The 26,996-nt window shown below is 38.6% G+C and overlaps 1 protein-coding gene across 1 annotated transcript in view; it reads right to left on the reverse strand.

The window, feature by feature from the left end:
* The window catches only part of ANTXR1 (ANTXR cell adhesion molecule 1), a 1,493,128-nt gene that overhangs the window by 993,801 nt on the left and 472,331 nt on the right, over positions 1-26,996 (reverse strand). The window contains exons 7-8 of the mRNA XM_044083028.1: positions 9,354-9,422; positions 5,191-5,271 (exon numbers count right to left, since the gene is read on the reverse strand). Coding sequence (XP_043938963.1) covers positions 5,191-5,271; positions 9,354-9,422 — 150 coding nt within the window. The remainder of the gene's footprint in view (positions 1-5,190; positions 5,272-9,353; positions 9,423-26,996) is intronic.

Raw genomic sequence — 26,996 nt, forward strand, 5'->3', positions numbered from 1 at the left:
TTTTAGAAAAGGTATTAATATTAAAAAGACACTTGAATTTTCAGATTTTTCCAAGGCAAACCCTAGATCTAATAATGGTACCTTTAAGTGTGGCCATTGTTCCTCCTGCAAGTACATTTTACAAGCTAGTCATGTTTTTTTGGAAAGCAGAAGTAGGGACATCAAAGCTAAGGGTCACTATAATTGTAAGACGGGTGGTTTAGTCTATTTGGCATTATGCCAAACATGTCCAGCGTTTTACGTTGGAAAACCGAAGGTTATTTCACAACGATATCTGAGCACATATACGACATCTCCAAGTGCAAAAGCACTAGTGCTTTATACAAACATACCACTACGTGTGCAGATGCCAAATTTTTGTTTTTTGTTTTGGAAGTAGTTTTAAAAGACATTAGGGGTGGTCATTGGGAGGCTCAGCTTGCTCACAAAGAAACACAATGGCAGATTTTGTTGGAAGCCAACAAATCTCCTGGCCTCAATGAATCCATTTCTATTGCCCCGTTTTTGAAAATCAAGGCTCAGTATATTAAGTAATACAATCCTACAATTTTAGAATATATTTTTAATACATTTTATATGTTAATACTGTTATATATATTGTATTAAATGTGTGATCTTGGATTGTTTTGTTTTTACAAAACCCTTATTTATCTTATGTTTTTAATTTATCTGTACTTAGTTGTGTATTTTGTAATAAGTGTTGCAAGTACTTGCATTTGTGCATTCACACATCCTTGTAGAAAATGTTTGTCTGAAACTTTTTTTCATCTGATCCACCCTAGTGAAATGGATTGATTGATTAATTAAGATTTTGGTGTTTGAGTATTTAACCTGGGTGTGAACAGGAAATTCATTGCATCTGATGAAGTCTTCCTGTAGAGACGAAAACGTGTGTGTTGCTTAGTGCTGGGATTTTTACACGTTAATAAACTGAATTGCGGAATACTTTGCCTAATTGTGAGCTTTTTTGGCTTCAAACTGTTGGACTGGTGTGGCTGCTTTGCCTTTCCAAATGGTCACATGTTTAACGTAAACAGAAGCATTTTTTTATCATAAATGCAGAAGAATGCACCTTTAATTACAAATAGCAGTGCAGTGTTTGGTTTTCTTCTTGCAGTATACATAATTAATAAATACGTCTTACTTTAGCTGAATATGTCAGCACTGTGGAATACTATATTACTCACTCAGAACTGAAATCTAACTGCAGTTACTAAATATAACAGAACAGCAGGAGGTAACAACACTTAGTAAAATGCAGACGCATCATATGCATAGTCCTAGTCAGACACAACTGCAGAAATATACAAAAGTAACAATTGTTGCTTACAGTATACTATTTCCTTCTTTCTATATGAACAAAACCTGTCATTAATGGTTTTGTTTCATAGCCCTTGCTTTTCTGGTTTAGTTCTTGACTAGGGTACCTTCTGTATGGGGTCTGCCTGTACTCGTTGTGTCCAGCTTGTTTTTTTTGTAGGTTGCTGTATTTATTTATCTACTGGAGTAATGCAGTGATCAGTATCGACCGATTTGTGAACATATGCCTTAGGTCAGTTTTAATCTTCCCAATTACCTATATATGTGCGTGACATACATGAGTAAATGTGTTTCTGAATTCTCAAATGGGCTGGTGCTAAGTCCATAATTAGTTTCCCTGTCTTGCTCTCAGTGAAGGCCTGGAAAGGTTGCAGTTCTCCCAATGCCATGAAAGTAATCAGAAAATTACTTGGTGAAAGAATGAATGATCAGTTTCCAACTGACTGCTTAGTGAAATCTACTAGGATCAAGATTCATTAATATTTCCCATAACAGAGTAGCGCTGTCTGCTCAACTTGTCAAAGTTTGTGCTGCTTGGTAAAAGTAGGATTCAGAGACATGCATGATGCTGAATTGTATTAAATACTCTAAGTGTCTTTGAATTGCCCATCCAAGCAGCTGAAACAGTTCCAGATGGGTGCACCATTGAACAGACTGTAAACACAAAGCTCAGTGCTGTGGGGATACAAGTCTGACATGCTTAGTATACAGCGTAAAATGTTATGTTGTAGGTTCTCTATAGAAGCCTAGTGGAAAAATAAGCTGTTACGCTACTGAAGGTCATTTTAGCAGGCAAAATACAAAAAACAAGACAAGATGAACCACCACGGCATGGCAAGCTTACAGTCTTTCCAAGAGACAAATAAAACCAAATCTTTAATAAGTTCCTTAATGAATGATAAAAATGAAAAATAAAAGTATTCAAGGGTGGATAAGCACTTTCGGTCATTAACCTTTTTCAGATCCTCACCCTGCAAACCAACAGAAATCTTTAAAAACACACTCCATCCAGTCATTAAAAAGCAAGAATTCCAAATAACAAATGGCAGTTACACTCAAAGCTTCAATTCCTATTTGTTAAAGTGCTCAATGGCAGGTTTATTAGCCAAAAATAGAATGCTAAGGCATTAAAATGGCATCCATCCACTAAAATCCGTTAGAATCAAAAAACATCCAATCCCGATAATGCAGGAAGAACTATAGTCCAATGGAAACTAAGCACTCTATTCCTCACGATATTCAGTGTCCAACTATTCAGTTCAGGAAATCCTGACATCCAATAAGCAAACTTTTATTCGTCAAGACACTCTATAGTAAACAATCAGTCAGAAACAGGAAGCTAAATACATCTTATCAACTTCCATCCAGTAGAAATCTTTAAAAGATCCATCCATTCAGCATAAAAATGTAAGAATGAATTAATCAGCAAAACATGTACCCACAGTTCCATTCATCATCGTATTCAATGCCAAGCCAATCAACAAATAGTCGAGGAGTTGGATATGACCAATTCTTGAGTTCTGCTTGTGTCCAATAGTGCTTTTTGTAGAGCAAAGTATATCCAATCATCAGACTTAGAAACTGCCCAAACAACCTTACTGTCTCAGGCCTGAAGAATACTACCAGTGAAACAAGCAACTCTTTCAAATATTCACGGCACTGGTTCAATGTCTTACTCAGATTTCAGTCCCACATATTAAAAACATGGACAAAGAACACCTCCCTTCTGCTCTGAGTCAAAACAGTTTTTCCTTTCCTATTTCCCTCATAAGGGCCACTGGTAAACGGTTAATGCTCACCCAGATTGAATATGGGCTTTCAATTATTGAGTCTGCATTTAAACAAAACACAACCAAACTGAAAACCAATTTCCAGTTTCATTTGTTGAGCCATTGTTAAGTCTCCTCTCCAAGAACACCACTGCTTCATATACAGAAAAGCAAATTAACTCCCCATTCGCCAAAGAGCCAATCTGCTCCTAGGAACTCAGCTCTTTAAAATTTCTATGACTGCAAAGTTTTAACCCTCTTTCAGCCAAACTAAATGAAAAAAAAAACTTCATCATACAACCTATACAATATCTCACAAACCTCTCTCTCTTGCTCTCATTTAGAATATATTCCCTTTGTACTGCTATGCATGCCTTCTCATTTTTTCCCCTACCCTTTGGCAATCCCTCCCTCAAATCATCAGTGAAAGCTCCAACTTATCCACATTCAAAACAGACATTAAAATCCATCTTAAACTTCAAGCCAAGTGCTTCTGCCAGCCAAAAGCTTACATTACATAACTAACCCTTACACACCCCATACCAATACCCACCACCATAGCTCTCAACCTTCAGTTTCCAAAATGAGGAACACTAGACCTCAAAATGTGGAACAAATGGGCAAAATGTGGAACACACAGTAATGGCTTACTAACATCTTCAACTAGGAAGGTCATAGGATGGTTAAAATATGCTGGTTTTACTTATAAAGAAGATCTTTTAATGAATTAATATGATTTATTTCTATTTACCATGGATTTCATTAAAAAAATTCCTAACACTGAATGTGTGACAGAGCCTTTCGATGTGGAACTTTGAGGAACATGAACTTTTTAAGACCTCAAATGAGGTATGTTCCTCGTAATGAGGAATACTTAAGAGCTATGCCCACCACTGGCTTTCTCAGTTTTAACTATGGACATAGCTGTATTTCCCTTTCCTATATTAATCCAACCTTCTTTTTTTTTTTTTTACAAACTTATTCCTTCAAAACTACTCCTTGGTTTCTGGATACCATTACTTTGTAATTTTTGTAAACTGCCACCATGTTGGAACTTCTGATTTTGTATTCCTCAACCTTCTGATTTTGTATTGTGTTGTATTGTTTATCTGGAAATGTCTTTCTTATATTACTGCCTCATCTTTATGTTGGAACCACTGCTTTGTAGTTTTACTTATGATTTCCTTCACCCATGCTGTGCCTGCAAATGGTCAACTCTTGTCAGTGCACTAACCTGGTAAACAAATATACATAAATAAATAAACAAATACAATTCTCACTTTCTGACACTCCTGTCTCACTCCTTTTACAGTTGTCAGCCTATCAAATGTTAACTATCACTGAAGCTATTCCGCTTTCAATCAGTGAAATTAAATCTGCAAAAAAAAAAAAAGTAAGCAGAAGATGGAAAAACATAACGCCTAAACAACAGTGTCTAAAAGCAAAAAAACAACAAGCTCTAAATAGCCAAGAGTCCAACCAACTATACACCAGGTAAACACATATAAGATCGTTGTGAGCTATGAAGTGCTACATAGGACTGTTTCTTGTTCTCCTAGTTCACAGCAATGCTTAGTGTCATATTAATAAGTGGCTGAAAGTTTCTTTAACGAACACACACTATCCAGCTAATATGTACAATGCTGAACATTGATTCGGTGCAATGGATGCTTTAGTAACAAGAAATCAGTAAAAGTAGGAAGTATTATTCAGCACAGTTTTGATCATTATATAGCTTACAATAATATTGTGTTGACCTTTGAACTGCATACATATTTATAACATAAAGAAGTGTTGTACAAGACTGTATATAACAGTGTGTCATGATTAATAGGGTTAAAGAATACTAGGGGCAAGTAAAATGCAAGTTTAGGTAAATGAATAATGGACAACACATTAGATGTTGTACTTTGCTAGATGTAAGATAAAATAAGGGAAAGACTGAATTCAAAAAGTTATTGGTAAATAAAGCCTTTTTCTGTGCAGCTGTAATTATTACAAAACAAAAGTGAAATGTTGATAATTAGTTTTCCGAGAGCTATTTTTTTTTTCTTTTCTTTTCCAAAAAAGAAAAAAATTGCAAAACTTGTTTTATACTTACAGAGTCAATGATCCCTTGCAGAGCTTCAAAGCCATCATTTACAGGAAAAACATGATCCTTATTGTCAGCAATGCGGGCCAGCTAGGCAGAGGTAAGATAAACATCAGTGCAAATTGATCAACATAAGCACATCATTAACATACTTAACTGGGTAAATAGTCACATTTTTTGTTACTTTGCAGCAATATACAGTATTTGTAGAAGAAATCAAAGGCAAAAATGTAAGCAATTGCCCTCCAGTTAAATTGCTACATCTTGTAAAGTCTCAGTTGGTTTCTGAAGTCAGAACCTCTAAATGCTGGAATTGCATGCTTTCAGAGATCTGTATATTCCACTGGTTAAACTTGTTTTGTTCATCTCTGATTTTGTTTCACATGTTTTAAAGGGCATTTACGTGGGCTAATGCATGTAACTGTATATGATTCTGAAATTGTGTACAGTGTTGTAGTTCTTGTACACGACTGGAGTGCTCAGTGTGAGTAAAAGGAAAATGACTGCTTCTTGTCCAGAACAAACTATCCTTTTGCATGACTCTGTTGATGAATCCACAACCATTTTACTGAAGCATGGAGAATACAAAAAAAAAAAAAAAATAGAGGATATGCAGGCATACTACATATGGAAATGCATTATCAGGACCTTCTATTTCCCTTTCCAACAACAGTTTTTGTACTGTTTGCATAGAAAAACAACTGATTTTCTGCTTCAAAATCTTTTAATCCATTCAGAGAGAAAATTAAACAATGAGAAACCCCAGACTGTTTATATTCATGCACAACAGCACTCACTGGAAATGTTTTGATATAAAAGGTACTGCCAAGCACTTTCAGTCATCTACACAGTAGGTTTTATATTACTATTAAGTTTCCTTATGTAACTGGCAATAACATTAAAATGAATAGCAGACATTTATGACTGGATGTATAAAATAACCATACGTTTGCACAGTTTAGGATATAAAGTAATTATTAATTATTTTTAAGGTGTATATTTTATTTAGAACTGCCAGTTACCCAAATATAAAATGTTAAAAGAAACAAAATAATTTTGTTTATATTCACCTTATAGGGCTATAAATCATTTTTTCCTGATCAGGCATATCTTTTATATTATTCATGCTTGTTTAATTTTATGTTTGTATTCTCATGTCATGCAAATTTTTGTTTTGTTATCATGGCATACAGTTAAAGTAATGTTATAATTCCACTAGAACATTACTTTTTACCACCAACTAAAACGCATTCAAGAACTTTTCTTGTAATGGTTGAACGTGGAAGAGAAGCAACTCTTTTTTGGCAATTCAACAATAACAGGCAAATTATTTGTGTGGTTGAAAATGTTGTATTCAAGTTCAGGTACAGTTCTATAAAGGCCTGCAGTTCAGGAAGGGTCAAAGATGTTTTTTGAACACTTTTCTCTCACCACACAACTAACCATCAGCTGCTTCCGTAAGCCTGTCCTACATCACTGGAAGTACTGACCCTGACTAGCCTTGTGTGGGCTGTCTCCAACCTAAGTTCCAGATTGGTGTGGGGATAGAGGCACCCTGAAGCAGAGTCACACTGCTGCTAAGGAGTGTTTTCTACTCTTAACGTTTCCCCCTCCCCCACAACCATACTACCCAAGGAAAAGGGGCACACTGGGCCAACAGACATATTGTTCCAGCAGTCAGGGCTTTATTTCTGTACACCACCTGTGCAAACTAAGGGCTAGAGTTGCTGCTGGAAGAATGGGTGCCTTACAGCATATTGTCTGGAGTAGTAGTAGTATGTGTGTTTATGCATATACAAGTGTGCTTATCTGATAAATTGCATTCAAGTTGACTACATGAGTGCACATGTGCTGGAAACTGTCATGTTTCCCCTAATTTAGCCTCTGCTGTGTATGCATGGATAGTGATGTAAGATTGTGCTGATTTTTTTTTTTTTTGCCAGCAGAAAAATATTTTTAATTATTACTTGTACTTTCATCTCGGGTGGTAGAACTCAAAAGATACAAAAGTCCACACTTGTTCTAGACAGCAGAAGACTACCAGTGGCTATTGTAATAACCTTCACTAGCAGACCTGCTTACAAATGGCATAAAACATAGAATCAGTGGTCATTATGTGTGCATGCTCACTGCCAGAGAAAGAGGGCAAGCTGCCTCCATCCCCTCGCCAATCTTGAACTTTGGTTGGACAATTTTGTTTCCTTGAAGTTTTCCAGATAAAAACTTGGCATTTAGACAGGACCCTGTTAGTCTTGATGCCCTGTTCTGACAGTACAAATCTTTCTTCAGTTTTAACTTTCATGTCATTTGAATGCAATTACAACTCCCCATGTATTGGAGGGGGGAGACAAAACATACCTCAGAAAACAGTAGTGACCAAAACTTTCATTTGGTCAGCCAAACCTACCTGAATGGTGGTAGATAAACAGGTCTTCAAAAGACTCTGCTATGTTCCTTTACTAAATGTGGCACTGATAAATAAGAACATGCATTAAAAAAAAATCAGTGGGTAATTACATAGGGCTGCATAAATTCAAGGCGTAGTGTCTGGCACTGGGCCTCTGCAACAGCCAGCTGCCTTGAGATTGGGAATAAAACTATGACTCTTGTGGGCAATGGCATTATTATGGCTTAGAGGTTAGCATTTCTGTCTCACAGCTCCAGAGTCCAGTATGGAATCTGCAGGTTATCTCATCATCTGTGTGGGTTTTGTCCAATTGCTCTGGTTTCCTCCCACCACCCCAAGACATGATGGTTGATGGGTTACTCCAAACTTTTCACATATGTTGTTTTTAACCCTGTCTCACACTGGTTAGGTTATGACAAGAAAGGGTTAATAAAAGGTATTTTAACTTACTTGGTTAATAAATAAATAAGAAATAAGTAAAGATCTACATTTAAAGCGAGGAATAAACTTAATTATCACAGGCAAAATCATACAAGTGAAAGAATGTTTTCTGCACAACTTAAATGGTAAGTAAATAAAGTATGCTAAGAGTGCACTGTTTCATGGCCCATATACTGAAATTTATGGTGGTGAGGATGTTCCATTTATGATTAACTGCACCCCTTGGTGAGTAGGTTATATGGCACTGTATTATCAGTCATATACGCAGGACATCCACGGTGGTGCAGCGGTAGTGTTGTTACCTCACAGCAAGAGGTTCTCCTGTTCGATTCTTGGCTGGAGTGCAGGAAGTGCCTTCTGTGTGGAGTCTGCATGTCCTTCCAGCGGTTGGGTGGGCATTCGTAAGACATGCGTAAACGGGCATGCCTTCATTGAAGGTTGAATGTCGAAGTGGCACCTCGGCATTCATGAAAATCTACTGCCAATCATTAGTGGACCGGAGTTCCGCTGTGGCGACCTCTAACTGGGAAAAGCCGAAAGACAACAACAACATAAGCAAATTATTACCAGAATCAGCCTTTGAACTACAGAAAAAATCTATGTGACACACACTGTATTAGTCGATACTGGACGAATTATTCTAATAATGGATGTTATCTATTTGTCTCAGCAATTAGCATTTTTCTCTGTCTCTCTGTATAGTACATCGTGCTGCTATTAATTCACAGGATATTGTGCCAGGCAAAATGCTAAGTGATTTTCAACAACATATCTGTGTTTCACTAGGAAAAGAAGCAATGTGACCAAAAGACGAATAAATCAATAATGCCTGTCCTGATTTTTGATTGAGTATTACTATTTATTACTCATTACAGACCCGTCTCTGTTATTGCAGTACCTTAGAGCTTAAGATTTTACAAAGGCCACTGAAGCATGAATAGAATGAATGCATAGTTTGAAATATTGTGCCAAACTTACTATAAAATAATGCAGCAATAGGGAGTGTCTGCAGCCTTATGAAGACATTGGTAAACAACATCAATGCATATGAGTCTGTACCCTAACTAATTTATTTATCTGTTTATCCTCAGGTATGGAAATTCACATAAACTTAATACAGAATTGTTTTGCAATTCAAAACAACATTGTTCACTGCCCACTGGTTAACGAATACTTAATTAGGTCATCACGGCAAAACAAAGATACATAAAGTTGATTAATAGGGCAGAATGTAGTCAAATCATAACTGTGCCCAAACTGTACACACTTTAAAGAAACAGTTTATACCGGTTAAAAGGATATAAAGATGATGTGACTTATTTACCTGGGTTTCATTGAAATCTTTTACTCCAACACAGTAAACAGTGGCCCCTAGACTTCGAGATTGATTGGCCTACAACACAGAGTAGAAATGGAAATATTTAATGTAGTTATTTTCAAAGATAGAACATCATTCAAAAACATCTATGAGTACTTATGCACTTAAAGAAAATAAATGATGACAAAAAACTCCATACGTCTCTCCCTGTCTCCATATGTTGTTTTCTTTATTGAGCAACGTGGCTTTTATTTAAATAGGTCAAAATAGTAATCATGGTCACAAGAACTACATCCTGAAACATATTTAGAGCAAACTGTTTAAATGTTTTTTCTTTAAATTAAACTAATGCTGTTCACAATAAAACAATATACTCCACAAAATATCTCTCTCACCATTACCTCAACAAATAATACAAAAATAGAATTAGTCTCAAACTAAATTACTTGGAGTCACCATAGATGACCAATATAAATCTGAACATCATATCACACAAGTGATAAATAAGATGCACCAAAAACTGGGCAGCCTGTAGACAGCAACACTATTCTTCTCCAACAGTGCTACAAGTAATATTTCCTCACCCTATCTTCTACCAACCCTACTATATGCTTTTTCTATTATGACAAATCTATCTTCCTCAGTATTGCTGAAACTGCTACAATGTTATATTAAAATAGCAAATTTGTCTCTAACCTATCAGATGGAACAAATCACTGCCTGGCTCTGAAACAACTGATCTGGCTTAAACTCTCTCATGTGCTCACTTACTCTGAATTACTTATAATCCTCAAAATACTCCAAAAAATTGAATAATATCCATATCTTAAGAGTCTGGTATACCCCTATTCCAAATGACACCAACACCCGAAGATAAATTCCCAAAGTCCATGAGGCAAAGGAACAACACAGTCACCAGTTAGCAGCTGAAGGACATATGGTTATAATACAGACCATCCTTTAATGACGCTATTTAAACCAAATGCAATCCTCTTTCATCTCACTAGCATAATACTGTATAGCAGTTTACAGGTGTGTTGGTGTCATTTGGTCTGAGATGTACCTATTTCCCCTCACCAACTCTCGTCTTCTGGAGATAAAATGCTAGTATAACTAAATATAACAGGAGACTAATTGCATTCCAACTGTATCTCAAAGAACGGAACTCTATTCCTCCTTGCTTACTATAAAATATGAACTTAAAATCTTTCAAATCTGAGCCAAAGAAACAACTTGCACACTTGTGGCTCTGCTCCTGTACTACCCCTGGCTAAAACCAATCCATGCAAACCTAAATCCACACCTCTATCCTCCAATATAGCTTAATCCTCACATCTAACAAATGTTCACATCTAACTAATCTGTTTATATTCTGCAGATCTCCTCTTTTTATACCTCATGAATAATACTGGACCTCAGTTGCATTAAGATCATAAACTCCACCTCCTCCTGCTGCTCCCTCCTAATTATCTTTTACGTCATCCACATAGATGATAATCCCTGACCTCAGCTAGCTCACTGTTCTGATTTTATTCTATTCCAGGAACATCCTAAATTATTCTAATTATAAGATGCACACCTAATCCACTTCTTGTGTGTGACAAAAGTTTTACATAAGAACAAACTCGTGTGAGTAATATCAGATTGTGTCTGCTTCTTTGTATTACATTAGGTTATTTTACACTACCTTTGCACTCATATTTATATATTCTACTCTTGTATTCGTGTTTATATTCCTTTTGTGTTTCCCATGCTGTCATTGCATTCTATCATCTACTGCACTTGTCATTGTCAGTGTAAGTAATCACTGCAATTTTGTGTGCATCTTTACTCCCTAGGCCTCCTCTCAGAAAGGGGGGTTCATACTCAGTCAAGCTTTCCTGGTAATCAAATGCAATAAAATAAATAATTAAATAGATAGATGATCGAATGTTACAAATCAAACTTATGTCATTATGTTGGTGGAGTTAGAGAAGAATGGTCACTTGACTTTCTCACAATACTATTAATTTAATGCTATTACACTGGCATAAATTTACTCAGTCTGGCATCTGTTTTTAATTACTGGATGTAGTGAAATACAGACCCAAGCATCTGCACTACAACATTCAGCACTCTAACACACTCCACTATCTTGACAAAGCAATAGTCTCAGTAGCATTGATATGACATTGCGTGTTCATTTTATACACATTAGGTAATGTTACACAGCAACACACTATCTCAGCTTATGCATGACAACAGAAATCAAGTGCCATACATGTGGACTTACATTGTACAAAAACATTGCTGGAAATGATGTAGTGGGGTTCCTTCTGTTAACCTCTCCCTGTAGGGCTAAGTTATAGGTTTGCTGTTGTTGTGGTATAAAATAGGGGTCCCCTACACATCACTGTATCACCACTTACTCGAAACCCACATGAATGAGCCGAGAACACCGACAGCAACAAAACACCATCCGCTTGGAACACCGACTGCGAACTAACGGTAAGTAACTGCTCGACCAGCATGTTGACCTTTGCCCCTTACCTCCGCTGCAGTGCGATCTCGGAGTTGGAATATTTAGTTGGGGGGGCTGTGGGGGGAGTGAAGCCCCCCACGTGGGTGTGTTATCTTTTGTTCTGGTTTACAGTTCTTCCTGGTTGGCCAATGGGTTACTTACCATTAGTTCTCAGTCGGTGTTCCAAGCGGTCAGTGTTTTGTTGCTGTCGGTGTTCTTGGCTCGTTTATGTGGGTTTAGGGTAAGTGGTGATTTGGTGATGTGTAGGGGATCTGTAAAATAGACTTATTTCACTCAGAGTACCATACAGCATTCTAAGCCTTCAAAATCCAAAAGCATTGTTACCCTCATGAAATGCAGAAGCTAGTATCCAGTACCATTAACCCAAACAAATTAATGTCTAAGTCATAGCTTTGATATTCTAATCATTTTAGAAACTCATCTTTAAATTTCCTATATTTGATCCAAAATTATTTTAAAAAGATTATTTTGTTCTATGCAATAACTTCATTTTTACTGCACTGGTTTCCTCTTGTTGCCCTCTACTAACAATCAGGTAGATAATTCTTCATAAGGCAGAGTTTAATAAATATTTAGGAAAACATCATCATTATTATATCCGGTTTCTACAAACTTCTTAAATGTTTACTTCTGATTGTGTATCTTATTTGTACTTTGTTATCTTTGCTAATTGCTACTTCATGTTACTTAATGCAGCTTATTTGGATATCTGTATTTTCGTTTTATTATGTGTGCATTTTTTTGACTCCTAGCCAAGGTAGTAGTTGAAAAGGTCTTTTACCAGCCCACTCACTTAACAAACAAAGCAAGCAATGAAACGATCTTTGAATGCTATCTGAGGTAGTCTGGTGAAATAGTCCAAATATAATGTTAAGGATCAGATGTACTTTACAGTCATCTCAAGACCTTTATTATACACTGTGTCAACATCGCTAGCAAATTGTGGCCCAAATTATTTCATGGTGAGTGCCTAAAACCACTTTTCTGGCAACAACAGCCGAATTCTTCAAAGCATAAGTTTCCCCAAAGGTATGTTGTATATTTAGTGGCACAGTGTAGGCAACAGGAAAAATTAAAAACAGATGTTAAAGCAAATTAAATGCAGTTATACAATTTCTGCAACAGTCAGTAGCTTGAGCATACATTTTTGGAAGGCTATACTTCTAGAAGTGTTACTTCAGAATGCTGAAATAAAGTTGATTTTGTGGATCTCTGTCAAATCGCATTTTGGAATAGAATTACACAATGATAGTGGTGTAGTTCAGAAAGCAGTACTTATGGGAGTCACACGGACATTGTGATGATAGAATGTTAAAAAGAAATGAGCAATGAGTGAATATTTTTATATCTCTAGCAGTTACTCAGAAATTCATAGATATTCCAATGCAATTGAGTCTTATGACCATTTACCACTAGTACCCTCTCTCAGGTTGTACATCCTTTTTCCTGCAGGACATTAGGCTTAGGCTAGATGCTGGTATTGAGAGGCACATGATTTCTGCTCACTGACAACACCTCTGTAGCTGGCAGCTTACCTCAAGTCACTTGGTCAAATTTTTAGGGAGGTATTATTTGTGATAACAAAGACCTGCACATACACCAGTTCTCTTTCCCTATCCACTGCCCCCCCCCCCCCGCCACATCTTAAGGTTTGACCTCCTCCTCTTATTTTTAATGGACATTGTTTAAACAGGTCTGTACTTGCACTTAAGATTTTAAAATATATGCTCAAGTTTTATGTCTAGGCTGCATGCACACATAATTAATCTGCTACCTGATCTAAACATGGTCCCTGACATTTTGGAGAATGTATGTGTTGTCCTAGTCCCTAAAACTAGCTGTGCCTTATTTAATTCTCACCTCAGTCTCAGCTCTGTTTTCCCTGTCTTGTCAAAAAGTTTGGAAATGTCTCTTGCTTATCAGCTGTAGAAATCTACTGCTGATAATTGAAGATGTTGCTGCAGAACTAACTTGAGTATTCACTACAGATCATCACGGTCAGTAATCTTGCTGTAACATGTGGCTATTGCAGTGGACTTTGAAACAAACTTTCTTAGCATGGTTCAGGCCAAACTGTTTAGTCTGAGCCTGATCTTCTTAGTACAGGTGTTCACAGGATCATAGGAGGTTACTAGTCTATCGACCTGGAGGTCATTTCAAGCCTAGACATTTCAACCCAATGTAATACCATAGATGGTCTTGTCAGTACCAAAGATTGTATTTAGTAATGACTGCACATGTCCAGGAGGGCTGGGCACTGTCCCTGGTAAGAATTTATGGTGCAGACAATCCAAAAGGAAAAACCACTTTAATGACAATGGCAACAGAAGAATTTATGGTGCCCCATCCACTCATCCAAGTTCCTTATGAAAAGTGTCATAGAGGTGCTTTGCTTCACATGAATTGGCAGGCTATTCCAAAGATAGAGCAGTCACTGGGAGACAAATCTGTCCCTCCAGCATGTCCTATTCAAGATGCAGACCATATTTAGGTCCCCGGAATGGGTAGCTCTAGTCCAGTTTGATTTATGGATGTGCAGCAAATTCATTCCTACCCACTCTGCAGACTAGCCATGACTCTCTGGAACACAGTCTTGAGCTACCAAGTGAACCTACAAGCTCAATTCCTGCCAGGCAAACTAAATTCATTGGCAGATGACTTAAGCAGAAATCTCGTGGACCCAAACAAATGGAAACTGGAACCCAAAATATTCAAGCTCTTGAGGAACAAATGGGGGGGGGGTACACCAGAGGTAGACCTGTTTGCCTCCCCTCAGAACTACCAATTGAACAAATTCTGCACCAGAACTCCCCACAGTCAAGCTTGGAAAGTGGATGCTCTGTCATTTACCTTGGAAAGCCGATCAGTTTATGCCTTTCCCCCTCTGCTTCTCCTCTCGAAGGTTCTACTAAAGATCAAACAGGACAAGCCAGGGACAGTTCTGATTGCACCAGACTGGCCACGCTGGCTTTGAGCCCCACATACTTTTTCCCATTTTTAGATAATTAACTACATTCTTGCAAAGACTCCTGGATATCATTTATGAATATCAGGAGAACCTCTGGGATGATTAAAACATATCTTATATTCTACATATACTGCAATAAGAAATACACACATCACTGAAAGTTACACCAAGAATCTGCAATTTATTAACATCCTGGTTGAAGGAGTACAGCATAAAGCCACCTCAGTGATGCAAGAGAAAAGGTATGACCAGTAAATGTGGAGCTGTACATGTTTCCCATGATCGATTCTCTACGTGTTCTACATGCTCAGTGTCTATAGCCATCTTAGCCCTATGAAGAAGTTTACCATATTCAATCAGCAGTATTCTTAATCTTAGCATATGCTCCACAGCAGGGTTGTGATAGTGTGGAAAAGAATGCATTCAGACAGCTGTTGCAGGACCTACTAGATAAAGCAGGACAACGTGAATTGTTGTTGATAATGGGTGACTTGAATGCACATATCGGGACAGACAGAACAGGATATGAGGACTGCTTGGGTCCACATGGTTGGGGTAACAGGAATAAAAGAGGAGAAGCCATTCTAGACTTCTCTCTGGCAAATGGCTTGATAGTAGCCAACACATGGTTCAGAAAGAGCGACAGTCACAAGATCACATGCAAGAGTAGCCAACATGCAACTCAGGTAGACTTCCTCCTAGTAAGGAAAAAGGACTGGATAAACCATTAGTTGCCACAATCAGCTGCAAGCAGTGGTCAGAGAAGGGTCTAAGGTCAACAGAGACCAGGCTAAAGACATGGAAATTGACTGGAGAAAAGTACAGCATTTCAAGGAATTACTCAGTGCTCTAGCACCCCAAGAAGAGGAGGAAATAGGTGGAATTGAAGAGGATTGGCAGCGCCTAAAAACAGCATGTGTTAGGACTGCAGAAAAGATATGTGGCTGAGCCCAGGTATAGAAAGCTGGTGGTGGAATGCAGAAGTCCAGGAAGTCATCAAAAGAAAGGAGGAGTGCAGGAAGAAATGGGAGATAGAAAAGGCTGACCGGGCTAGGAAGGAGTACTGGTTGGCTAACAAAGAAGCTAAGAAAGAAGTTGCAATAGCAAAGAATGGGTTATCAGAGGCACTCTACCAACTTCTGGAACGTGACTCAGTAAGGGGGCAAAAACAAACTATATCAGGTTGCAAGGCAAAGACAGAAAGAAAGAAGATAGCCAGACACCCTTCATAAAGGATGCCAGGAAATATAGGACATCAAAGGCAGATGGAAAGAGTATTTTCAGCAGCTTCTGAATGAAGTAAACCCCACAGAAGCTGTACTGCCCCAGGAACAACCTACAATTAGAGAAAAAGAGGAGCCCACCTTAGAAGTAAGAACAGCATTAAGGAAGATTGTCAGGGAAAGAAGCAGGCTGAGATGAGGTGACAGCAGATATGATAAAGATGCTGGATGAGATAGGGGAGAAATGGCTCCTGATGATACTAATAGTGTGAAGAGTGAGAGAGAGGTGTATCCCAGATGACTGGAGAATAAGCATACTTGTGCCAGTGTACAAGAACAAAGGGCACACTCACAACTGTAGGCAGTACAGGGGGATCAAACTCCTACTACACAGCATGAAAGTTCTGGAGAGAGTGATTGATAAATGGATATGCAGAGTAGTAGAATGTAAGATGGGAGATGAGCAGTTTGGATTTAGATCAGGATGCAGCACAACTGACCCATTGTTTGCATTGAAACAGATACTTGAGAAGAAGCTAGACATTAGGACAGAGTCCAACTGGGCATTCCTAGACTTGGAGAAAGCATATGACAAGGTCCCAAGAAAGCTAATCTGGGCAGTACTGCAATGGTTTTAAGTCCTGGAAACATTAGTAGAATTAGTGCAGGGTATGTACAAGGACCCAGTGACTCAAGTACAAACAGTGTTCGGCCTCACAGAGGGGTTCTCAGTGGGAGTGGGTGTACATCAGGGTTCAGCTCTGAGCCCACTGCTGTTCATACTGGTGATGGACTACATTAGCAAACAGGTTGGAGGGGACAGATCAACAAAGCTGCTCTATACAGGCGATGTAGCAGTACAGGCAAACTCTGAGCTAGAACTTCAGCAAAGGATAGGAGAATGGAATGCAAATCTAAAGGCACATGGGATGAAACTAAGCACAGATAAGATGGTGGTTATTAGCAAATTGGGGAAATCAGAAGAAGCGAGAATAGAGATAGAAGGGAAGATAGTGGAACAGGTAAACAGCTTTAAGTATCTTGGAGGGGTGGTTGAGGAAGGGTAGTCTGAATGAAGAGGCCAAAGCTAGAATCAGAGGGGCTGCAGCCAACTGGCATAGAGTATCAGGTGTAGTCTATGACAGAAGAATGCCAAAGAAGCTGAAAAGCAAGGTGTACGAGACAGTGGTGTGACCAGTACTACTGTATGGTACAGAAACCTTGGCAGTAAAGGCAGAATAGTTGAATAAGCTAGAGTGATGGAAATGAAGTACCTGAGAAAGGTGGTAGGATGCACACAGTGGGACAGATGAAGATATGAGGACATAAGAGCAGAAGCCAAAGTAGCTCCAATTGCAGAAAAGATCAACGAGAACAGATTACGGTGGTTTGGTCACACGTGTAGAAAAGCAGAAGACAATCTGGTGAGGAAGATTTGGGACAGACAGGAAAAAGGTAAGAGGAAGCAAGAACATCCAGCAAAGAGGTGGATGGATTGTGTGAAAGAAGATCTGTGACAATCAGGCATGAGTGTTGAAGAAGGCAGGAGTGTGGCACAGAATCGAGAGAGTTGGTGACAGTTAACATGATACCCTGACCCCATGTAGAAGAAATGAGAAAAAGGGGGCTGAAGATGAGGATCAACCCTTCACAAAGCCAAACTGTTGGGGGAGAAATCTAGTGAGATTAGATGTTGTTTATTTGGTCAGTTGTACTGCATTCTATAGCTTTACAGATGAAGCCTATAAGGCATCTAGGTCTGTGATTACCTGTGTTTAGATATAAGACCAGCCTTATGCAGGATCATCACCACTGTACTGTATCACATATCAGGGACAAAACCAGTAAACTTTAAACAATTTACGGAACATGTCTGCAACTGCATGTTTTAACACTACTAATGAAACAACCAGGTATATTGTCAGTTCCGATGAAGAAAGTAGTTTTAGTCTTGGTTAACACATTTAGTAAATAATCTTTAGCGGTAATTGGGGTGTAATGTATATAGATATTTCAGGGCTTCAGAAAGAAGTCTGAGGAGTGAAATCATAAATAAATTTGTTTTCAAGGATATTAACAATGTCTGTTGGGTCAGACTAGGGTTTCAGAGCAATTTAGTGTATAGCTTCTTGGCTTTCTATCATAGCTAAAGAAGGATTTTTAATTATCTTTTTCTTCAGAGACCAGCCTAAGTTCAAGGATTCCTTTTTCTTCAGCCTCAGTTGATGGGCAGATACCTAGCAATTTTGGGGAGCAGAAGGGTATACCACTCATTTATTTGTACAGTACTCTGTCGAGGTGGGAGATTATGGTAAACAACTCTGAGTATGTATACGGAGGTGGCAGATTAGTGGAGTAAAGGATATTCACGTTTGTGAAATCAGTGCATTCTCGGTGAAGGAGTCAGTACTGGGCACATTGCAGGTGCTGCAAACAGCACTTCAGACTAACATCAAAGATTGAAACAATACACATTTCATGAATTTTAATCATATTTTAACTTAGGAAAGGGGTCCATTCCCATCATGGTATTAAAAACCCAAAAGACTTGGAGAAATTAAAAACAGCAGAAGTAAAGTGCTGGACAATAAAGCACCAACCCCAAAAATTATATATAGATTGCTGTGGGTTTTATAAGGAAAGCTCTTGGTCATGGATCTGTGTATTGATCATTCTAGCTACTTATGTTTCCTGATAGAGATTAGATAATTTAAGTAATAAATCAATGTGGTTTTCAATATAGATCACTTTTTAAGAAGCTGAAGATAAGCAACATCCTATAAGCCATGGTTTATATTACGTATGCTTGATTTTTATAGCCTCCATTTTCTGTGAGACTGAACAACTCATTTAAGTAAACCATGGCTCCTGGTAGACAGCAAAAATAAAACTGTTGTGTCAAGTAGGGACTTGACTGGTTAATAAACAGCTAATAAATGCTCAATAAAGCCATCCTCATAGTAAGTGAAATACAGATAAAGTACAATATATGGACTGTTCAAGCTCAGACATAATTCATGTCAAAGAGTAAGCATATCTGATGGTACAGTGTGCAAAGTGTACAAGTGTAAACATTTCTTTCAAAATATATTCACATACAATAAAAAATGGGGGTTCGGGTTGTCATAATGGATAAGATGCTTATCTCACAAACACAAGGTATAGGGTTTGATTCTCAGGTTAGGCTGGTTAGGCTTAAAATGTCCTGCAATGGCAGCTTGACTAGTACTTATCTATGAACCATACCTCTCAACTGTACAGAGTTTTCCAGAATGTCCAGATTTTTGCCTCATATTTTTGGTCTGTTTCTCATAAAATTGTGGTTTTCAGACAAATCACTGGAAAATCATTAAGACTGAAGTAAGAAAATAATGACATTTGAGATTCAGACATCAGAACCTTCAGAAAAGTCATGCTAATGCAAAATCTTTCTAAGTTTGTAAGAGCAATATTTAAAAACTGTCCCTATTTTGGGGCAATTGTTCCCCCCATTATTTATGGTTTTGTCCAGACTTCTTGCTCTAAGAGTTTGAAAGGTATGCTATGAACATATGAACTACAATGTGCACCTTAGATCAGAGATGTTCCCATTACTTAAGTATCCCATAGCAGCAGGCTAGTACTGGAAGGACCGCCCTTTGTGACATGCAGCGTCAAGGGTGGCTGTTTATACTAGAAACTACTGGCCAAGACATCTGAGACCAAACTCAACATATTAGTTCTCTAATTGAAGAAAGGAAATAAGCAAATGGTAATGTTGTGGGAAGGGTATTCCATAGTTGGGGTGTGGGGGCTAATGGCAGAAAATGACCCAAGTAAAGCTGAAAGTAATTTCGGGGTGAAATTTTTTTGGAGCTCTGAAAGTAAATACAATGCACAAACCTGAAAGTTGAATTTCTAAGCCCATATCTGGCTGACTTGTATTTAGATAACATTGACTAGAAATGTTGAACTGCCCTCTATAAATTCCTACTGAAAAGTAGACATGGAATTGAGGATACCCCCAGATAGGGAATGGCAGGGGCAGAAGGATGTAGAGAGTGAGCTGCACTACTAATTTCGGGTTAACCATTCAGGACAATAAGGAAACTGTAAATGTAAAAAAAAAAAAAAAAAAAACAAGGGTAGACGGGGATTCCAAGGTCTGCATAATAAATCAAAACATGTAAACCTGCTCTTCTGTGCAACCCTCCCAATTGACTACAGTTTTTGCAGTTCAAAACCGGAATTAATAGATTTTCAATACAGCAATGTTGTTTCTTAGTGATGAATGTTTAGATTATTGTTTAACAAATACAGTAATCAAGTTTACTGATGTTCTCTGTGAGCAGAAGGCTAGACTTGATAATTTATAATGGGAATATTAAATTATGTCAACATGACAGCCTCAAAAATATCTTTATTGTACCAAGAAATAAATATTGACTTAAAAACCTTTAATACAACTCATTATGCTCCTCACAATGCATGCAGGAGCCTGTATCAGGACATACGATGGAGGTTATTGATTTGTAGCTAGAACAAATGTTTCCAGTTGGGTTTGTTGTAATTATTTCCATTTGATACTTGACAAATGATCACATAAAATACACTTTCATGTAGACTGCCACAGAACCGTAAATGGTCAGCACTTTCTTAACACCATAAATATAAGTGAGGTATGAACTAGGGGGTGAACTCTGTAAGTGACACGACTTTGAGAGTTGAAATAAAAAAGCTGTTTGCGTAATTATGAATTGAGTATCAGTTTTCTTCACTTCAGTCTAGATTTACTTTAGTACTGTGTAATGATAAGTCAAGAAAAAAAATCTGGTTTATTAATACATTAAATGTCCATTGTCTGTCATCCGTGAATCTGAAGGCATCCCTTGAGATAACTGCTAATAGTGTAAAGATCCTGTCATCATCATCAATATCCCCTTTTCCCAATTTTTCTGCATGGGGTCAGTGTGTGATGTTAACTGTCTCCATCTCTCTCAATTCCACATCACACTCCTCCTGTCTTCTGTCTGACTATCACAGATCTTTTCTCACACAATCTATTCACCTCTTTGATGGACACCCTTGTTTCCTCTTACCTTCTTCCTGTCAGTCCCAAATCTTCTTCACCAGATTGCCTTCTGCTTTACCATACATGTGCCCAAACCACTGTAATCTGTTCTCTTTCATCTTTTCTGCAATTGAGCTACGTTGGCTTCTGCTCTTATGTCCTCATTTCTTCATCTGTGCCACAATGTGCATCCTACCAGACTTCTCAGGCACTTCATTTCCATCACCTCTAGTTTTTTCATCAATTCTGCCTTTACTGCCCTGGTTTTGAATGTTGGAAGTATGACTGGTACAGGGAGAGAGCTAGCTGATATGATGGACAGAAGGAAGGTTGGTATATTGTGTGATTGTGTGTGCAAGAGACCAGATGGAAGGGGAGTAAGGCTAGGTGTATCGGAGTTGGGTTCAAATTGTTTTATCATGGTGTAGATGGGGGGAGAAATGGTGTAGGAGTTATTCTAAAGGAACAGTATGCGAAGAATGTTTTGGAGGTGAAGAGAGTGTCTGACAGAGTGATGTTTATGAAGTTGGAAATTGATGGTGTAATGATGAATGTTAGTGCATATGCTCCACAAGTTGGGTGTGCAATGGATGAGAAAGAAAAATTTTGGAGTGAATTGGATGAAGTGGTGATGACTGTACCCAAGGGTGAGAGAGTGGTGATTGGATCAGATTTCAATGGGCATGTTGGTGAAGTGAACAGAGGGGATGAGGAAGTGATGGGTAGGTGTGGTGTTAAACAAAGGAATGCAGAAGGTTAGATGGTAGTGGATTTTGCGAAAAGGATGGACATGGCTGTGGTGAATACGTATTTTAACAAGAGGGAGGAGCATAGGGTGACATACAAGAGTGGAGGAAGATGCACACAGGTGGATTATATCTTATGTAGGAGGGCCAGTTTGAAGGAGATTGGAGACTGTAAAGTGGTGACCGGAGAAAGTGTAGTTCGGCAGCATAGGATGGTGGTTTGTAGGATGACGTTGGTGATCAAGAAGAGGAGGAGGAGGAGTGTGAGGGCAGCACCAAGGATCAAATGGTAGAAATTGAAAAAGGGTAATTGTGAGGTGGAGTTCAGGGATGAGTTAAGACAGGCACTGGGTGGCAGTGAAGAGTTACCAAATAGCTGGGTAACTACAGCAGAGCTAGTAAGGGAGACTGCTAGAAAGGTGCTTGGTATCACATCGGGACAGAGGAAGGACGACAAGGAGACATGGTGGTGGAATGAGGAAGAACACAAAAGTATACAGGCAAAGAGGTTAGCAAAGAAGAAGTGGGATTGTCAGAGAGATGAAGAAAGTAGACAGGAGTATAAGGAGATGAGGTGCATGGCAAAGAGAGAGGTGGTGAAGGCTAAGGATAAGGCATATGAAGAGCTGTATGAAAGGCTGGACACTAAGGAGGGAGAAAAGGACCTGATCCCATTGGCTAGACAGAGGGACCGAGCTAGGAAAGATGTGCAGCAGGTAAAGGTGATAAAGGATAATGAGGGCAACACACTCACAAGCGAGGAGAGTGTGTTGAGGAGATGGAAAGAGTACTTTGAGGGGTTGATGAATGAAGAGAATGAGAGGGAGAGAAGGTTGGATGATGTAGGGATAGTGAATCATGAAGTACAATGGATTAGCAAGGAGGAAGTAAGGACAGCTATGAAGAGAATGAAGAATGGAAAGGCTGTTGGCCCAGATGACATACCTGTGGAAGCATGGAGGTGTTTAGGTGAAATGGCAGTGGAGTTTTTAACCAAATTGTTTAATGAAATCTTAGAAAGTGAGAGGATGCCTGAGTAATGGAGAAAAAGTGTTTTGGTACCAATTTTTAAGAATAAGGGTGATGTGCCTTTGATGTCCTGTGGACTGGTGAGCAGGTCGTTGCTTTCATCCCTTATGAAATGTGCCTGAGGATCTTCTTTATCTTTCTGTTTTTCTTTTGCGACCTGATATAGTTTCTCTGTGCCACCTACTGAGTCACTTTCCAGAAGCTGGTAGGGTGCCTTGGATGCTCTGTTCTTTGCTATTGCAGCTCCTTTCTTGGCTTCTTTGTTAGCCAACCAGTATTCCTTCCTAGCCTGGTCTTTTTTTAGCTCCCACTTTTTCCTGTACTCTTTCTTTCTTTGATAACTTTCTGAACTTCTGCATTCCACCACCAGTTTTCCTTATGTACCTTATTTCCATACCTAGCTCAGCCACACATCTATTCTGTAGTCCTCACACATGCTGTTTTGAGGTGCTGCCATTTTTCTTCATCTCCACGTATTTCCTCTTCCTCTTGTGGTGCTAGATACCCGAGTAATTCCTTGTACTGTTGTACTTTCTCTCCAGTCAGTTTCCAGGTTTTCAGCCTGGTCTTTGTTGACCTTAGAGCCTTCTATGACCACTGCTTGCAATTGATTTTGGCAACTAGTGTTTTATACTGTGGGCCAACTGTTTCACTGGAGATGACTTTGCAGTCACTGATTCTACACCAGTGTCCACCAGAGTTGAATGTTGTCCACTCTTGTATGTGATCTCGTGACTGTATCTCTTTCTGAATCATGTGTTAGCTACTATCAAACTATTTAACAGACAGAAGTCTAGAATGGCCTCTCCTTCTTTATTCCTGTTGCCCACCCATGTGGACCCAGGCAGTCCTCATATCCTGTTCTGTTTTTCCCATATGTGCGTTCAAGTCACCTATTATCAATACAAATTCCTGTTGTCCTGCTTTATCTAGTAGGTCCTGCAACTGCTGTATGAATGCACTCTTTTCTTTACTATCCCTGTTGTGGGGCATATGAATACTGCTCATTCATTACACTGGAGTCCGACTGCCACAAGTCTGTCACTAATTATGATAGTATCCCTCACTACCTTCTGAAGCCTGTCTCTCACCACAATTCCCATGCCATTTCCAGCCTGTCCTTCTCTGGATCCCAAGCCAAATGCCTTACATCTTGTTTCTTGGATACATTGGATGCCCAGCCTCCTCTGTACCATCATGTCAACCTAGAGTGTAGCAATTCTTAGCTGATGTTTGGCAGGTTGATTGGTTTTACATACAGCTTTCGCTCAATAGTGCTATCTCATGTAACCCAGGCTGGGCAACTGGATACTGGCCGGCCAGTAGCTTACTGACCCAGAGCAGCTGGCATATACACCCCTCCCATTGTTAGCATAGGTCCCCGGTGTAGGTCAGAGTAGGCCAGGTCTCAACCTACTTATCACTTTTAAATACCCATGCCTATCTGACAGCATTAGTCAACATGACTTAATCACCTATTGCTATATTTTACACCATCTAGTGGCTACTACACAATCTGTGAAGCATGTTCTCCTATCTTGAGGTTACTGGACACCACAGTAGATGCCCACAGCAGTTTGTCTGTGCAGCTCTTTCCTCCATAGGGCACCATGTAGAGTCTGTGCTGCTGCACACAGCTCCATTTATTGGTGAGTCTGAGATGGAAACACGCAGCATATTTTCTGGAGTTGAGAAGAACCCCACAGAGACACAGGGAGAATATACAAACAACAAACGAGCACTGGCCAGAAGTCAGGATTGAACCTTGTATCTTGTGCATCATAGGCAAAGACCTTAACCATTATGCCAGCTGAGCTTATGTGACTTTCTAATTCCATGTGGAAGTTATAAGGGAATAATAAATATCAGTCAAAGGATAAACACTCTTTGATTACTGGAATTTAGCAGCTGGACAGAACACTAAAATGAGCCCAAGGCTTAGACCCCCACCTTAGAAACACCCTTTATAACTTATGACTACCATACTTACTTTCCATTTACACAATGTTATGTCTAAGAAGGGTTTATTAATCATGCGGCCATTATTCTGGCAAGACCAAAACTGATGTGACAAAGTTTGCAAGTATCATGTTCTGTGGAGATGTTGAAGTCTTGAAGAAAGGAATGATCAATAACTGAGAACAGATAAGTGAAACTGTACAGTACAACAATGACAGAATTGTAATTGTTGAATCAGTCAAAGAGATCATAGGATCATATAAAATACAAGGTAACTGAGTCACAAGACCATTTATGCCTTGCCAATACCCCCATCTGCTGTGCATCTACTCCAGGAGAGCAGTCTGGGAGTAAATTTATGGATACCCATTTAATCATCCAGGTTTAATTTGAAGGTTGATAGATTGTCACTTAATTTAACTTGCAGGGGAAGTTTGTTCCAGAGTCGGGGTAGGCACAGAGTAATACATTTGTTTCTCCAGTGCATTTTATTTAGGTTCTGTAGAACTGTAGTTCTAGTAGAGCTAGTTGACTTGCAAAGCTACAGTAGAAGGGGATGATGGAATCCCTAACGGAGTGCAGTGCAACGTGTAGATAATCACACAGGAGCCTACAAGAAACAAAGTAAACAGGTGGCCTACCATCAAATGCTTGTAATTCTAACAGCCTTGTTGGTTAGAAATCTCTGAGGCCTTTCCAGTTAGTTAATATGTCTAGAAAGGTACACCCTGAAGGAATACTGTACTCAATAATTGATCTCATTAGGGCTGCATAAATACAGATAACTTCTTTTGATCACAAAGTGATCAAAAACATTTTCTTTAGGAGTGTACAAGTAAAAAAAAAAGTCAAAGAAAGTCCCCAAAATAGTCTGTTAACACGGTTTCCAGACATGCACAAAGAAAGCACTAGTTCAGGGTGCTACTATTTAGGTCATCAGAGACAAAAAGAAGATTGAAGGAAAGGAAAATGATGTCATACAGTATGGATACAGAGTGCACTGTGACGAAAGTAGTAGTTCTGTTTTAATGCAATATTATGGGAAAATGATGTCATACAGTATAGTTATAGAGTGCACTGAGAAGAAAGTAGTAGTTCTGTTTATAATGCAGTATTATGGGAAAATGATGTCATACAGTATGGATACAGAGTGCACTGTGACGAAAGTAGTAGTTCTGTTTTAATGCAATGTTATGCTACTATGGCCTCCTCACTTATGCCATTCAGAGTATAGTATGACATGTTAACTATTACGGAAGCTAAAGATATGCTCAAACGTGCAATTGTTCAGTTTCTATCAGTAGTGGTCCTATAAAGCATTTATGGTTCTGTTATTTATGGAGAGACTCTGTACCTTTACAATTATTTTAAGCATAGTGCTTTATTAATTTCCACTGGAATTTATGAAGCATATACAGCTAATTTTGAGGTGAAAAAACAAAATTGGAATTTAGCAGTTGTATAAAAGAAAGCAAATAATGCAGTAAACTGATATATTTTTGCCATATATGTTCATACAGTATTTATAAAGAAATGCCCAGATATATTTAAAGAAATGCATTTCTTATACTTTATCACAGAGAACTGTATGCTGAATGTGTGCACAGTTGTAAGAACTCTGTGGTGGGTAAGCCGTGTGGGCAGGCAGCAATTTTCTTAAGTTTATTAACATGCAAACAGCACCCTAGAGCTTTAAATACTGGGTATCCAGGTCTGAAGCAAAACACAAGACAAACATCATAAATCAAAAGCTGAAATATAACACTTTAGGCTAAACTAAATCTTGAGATAATAGTTCTTCCGTCGCATTGCTGAAGCACTAGGACTTGGCCTCAGATTATGAGAGTAAGCTTTGTTTTTAGTGTAAATAATTTCATAAAGAGACTACATATGAAGATCTTATAGTACTGGAGGCATGCTGAAGAACTGTTCTTTATGCAGCATGTGTAAAATACCTGGCATGGGGGGGGTGTACTATGAAATAAACTAGAGTTCTGTTTGGAGACGAATATGAAAATGTTCTAACGAATCCAAACACATTTTACATAGGGTTTAGTTTCTCTTGGGTGGTAAACAATTATATTCCCTAATCAGCATTACTGATTTATGAAAACTGAGAACAAACAGATGGTAAAGTTTGTTTCCCTTCTTTT

This window comes from Protopterus annectens, chromosome 9.part0, assembly GCF_019279795.1.
Source record: "Protopterus annectens isolate FY-2018-M chromosome 9.part0, PAN1.0, whole genome shotgun sequence".
NCBI lineage: Eukaryota > Metazoa > Chordata > Ceratodontiformes > Protopteridae > Protopterus > Protopterus annectens.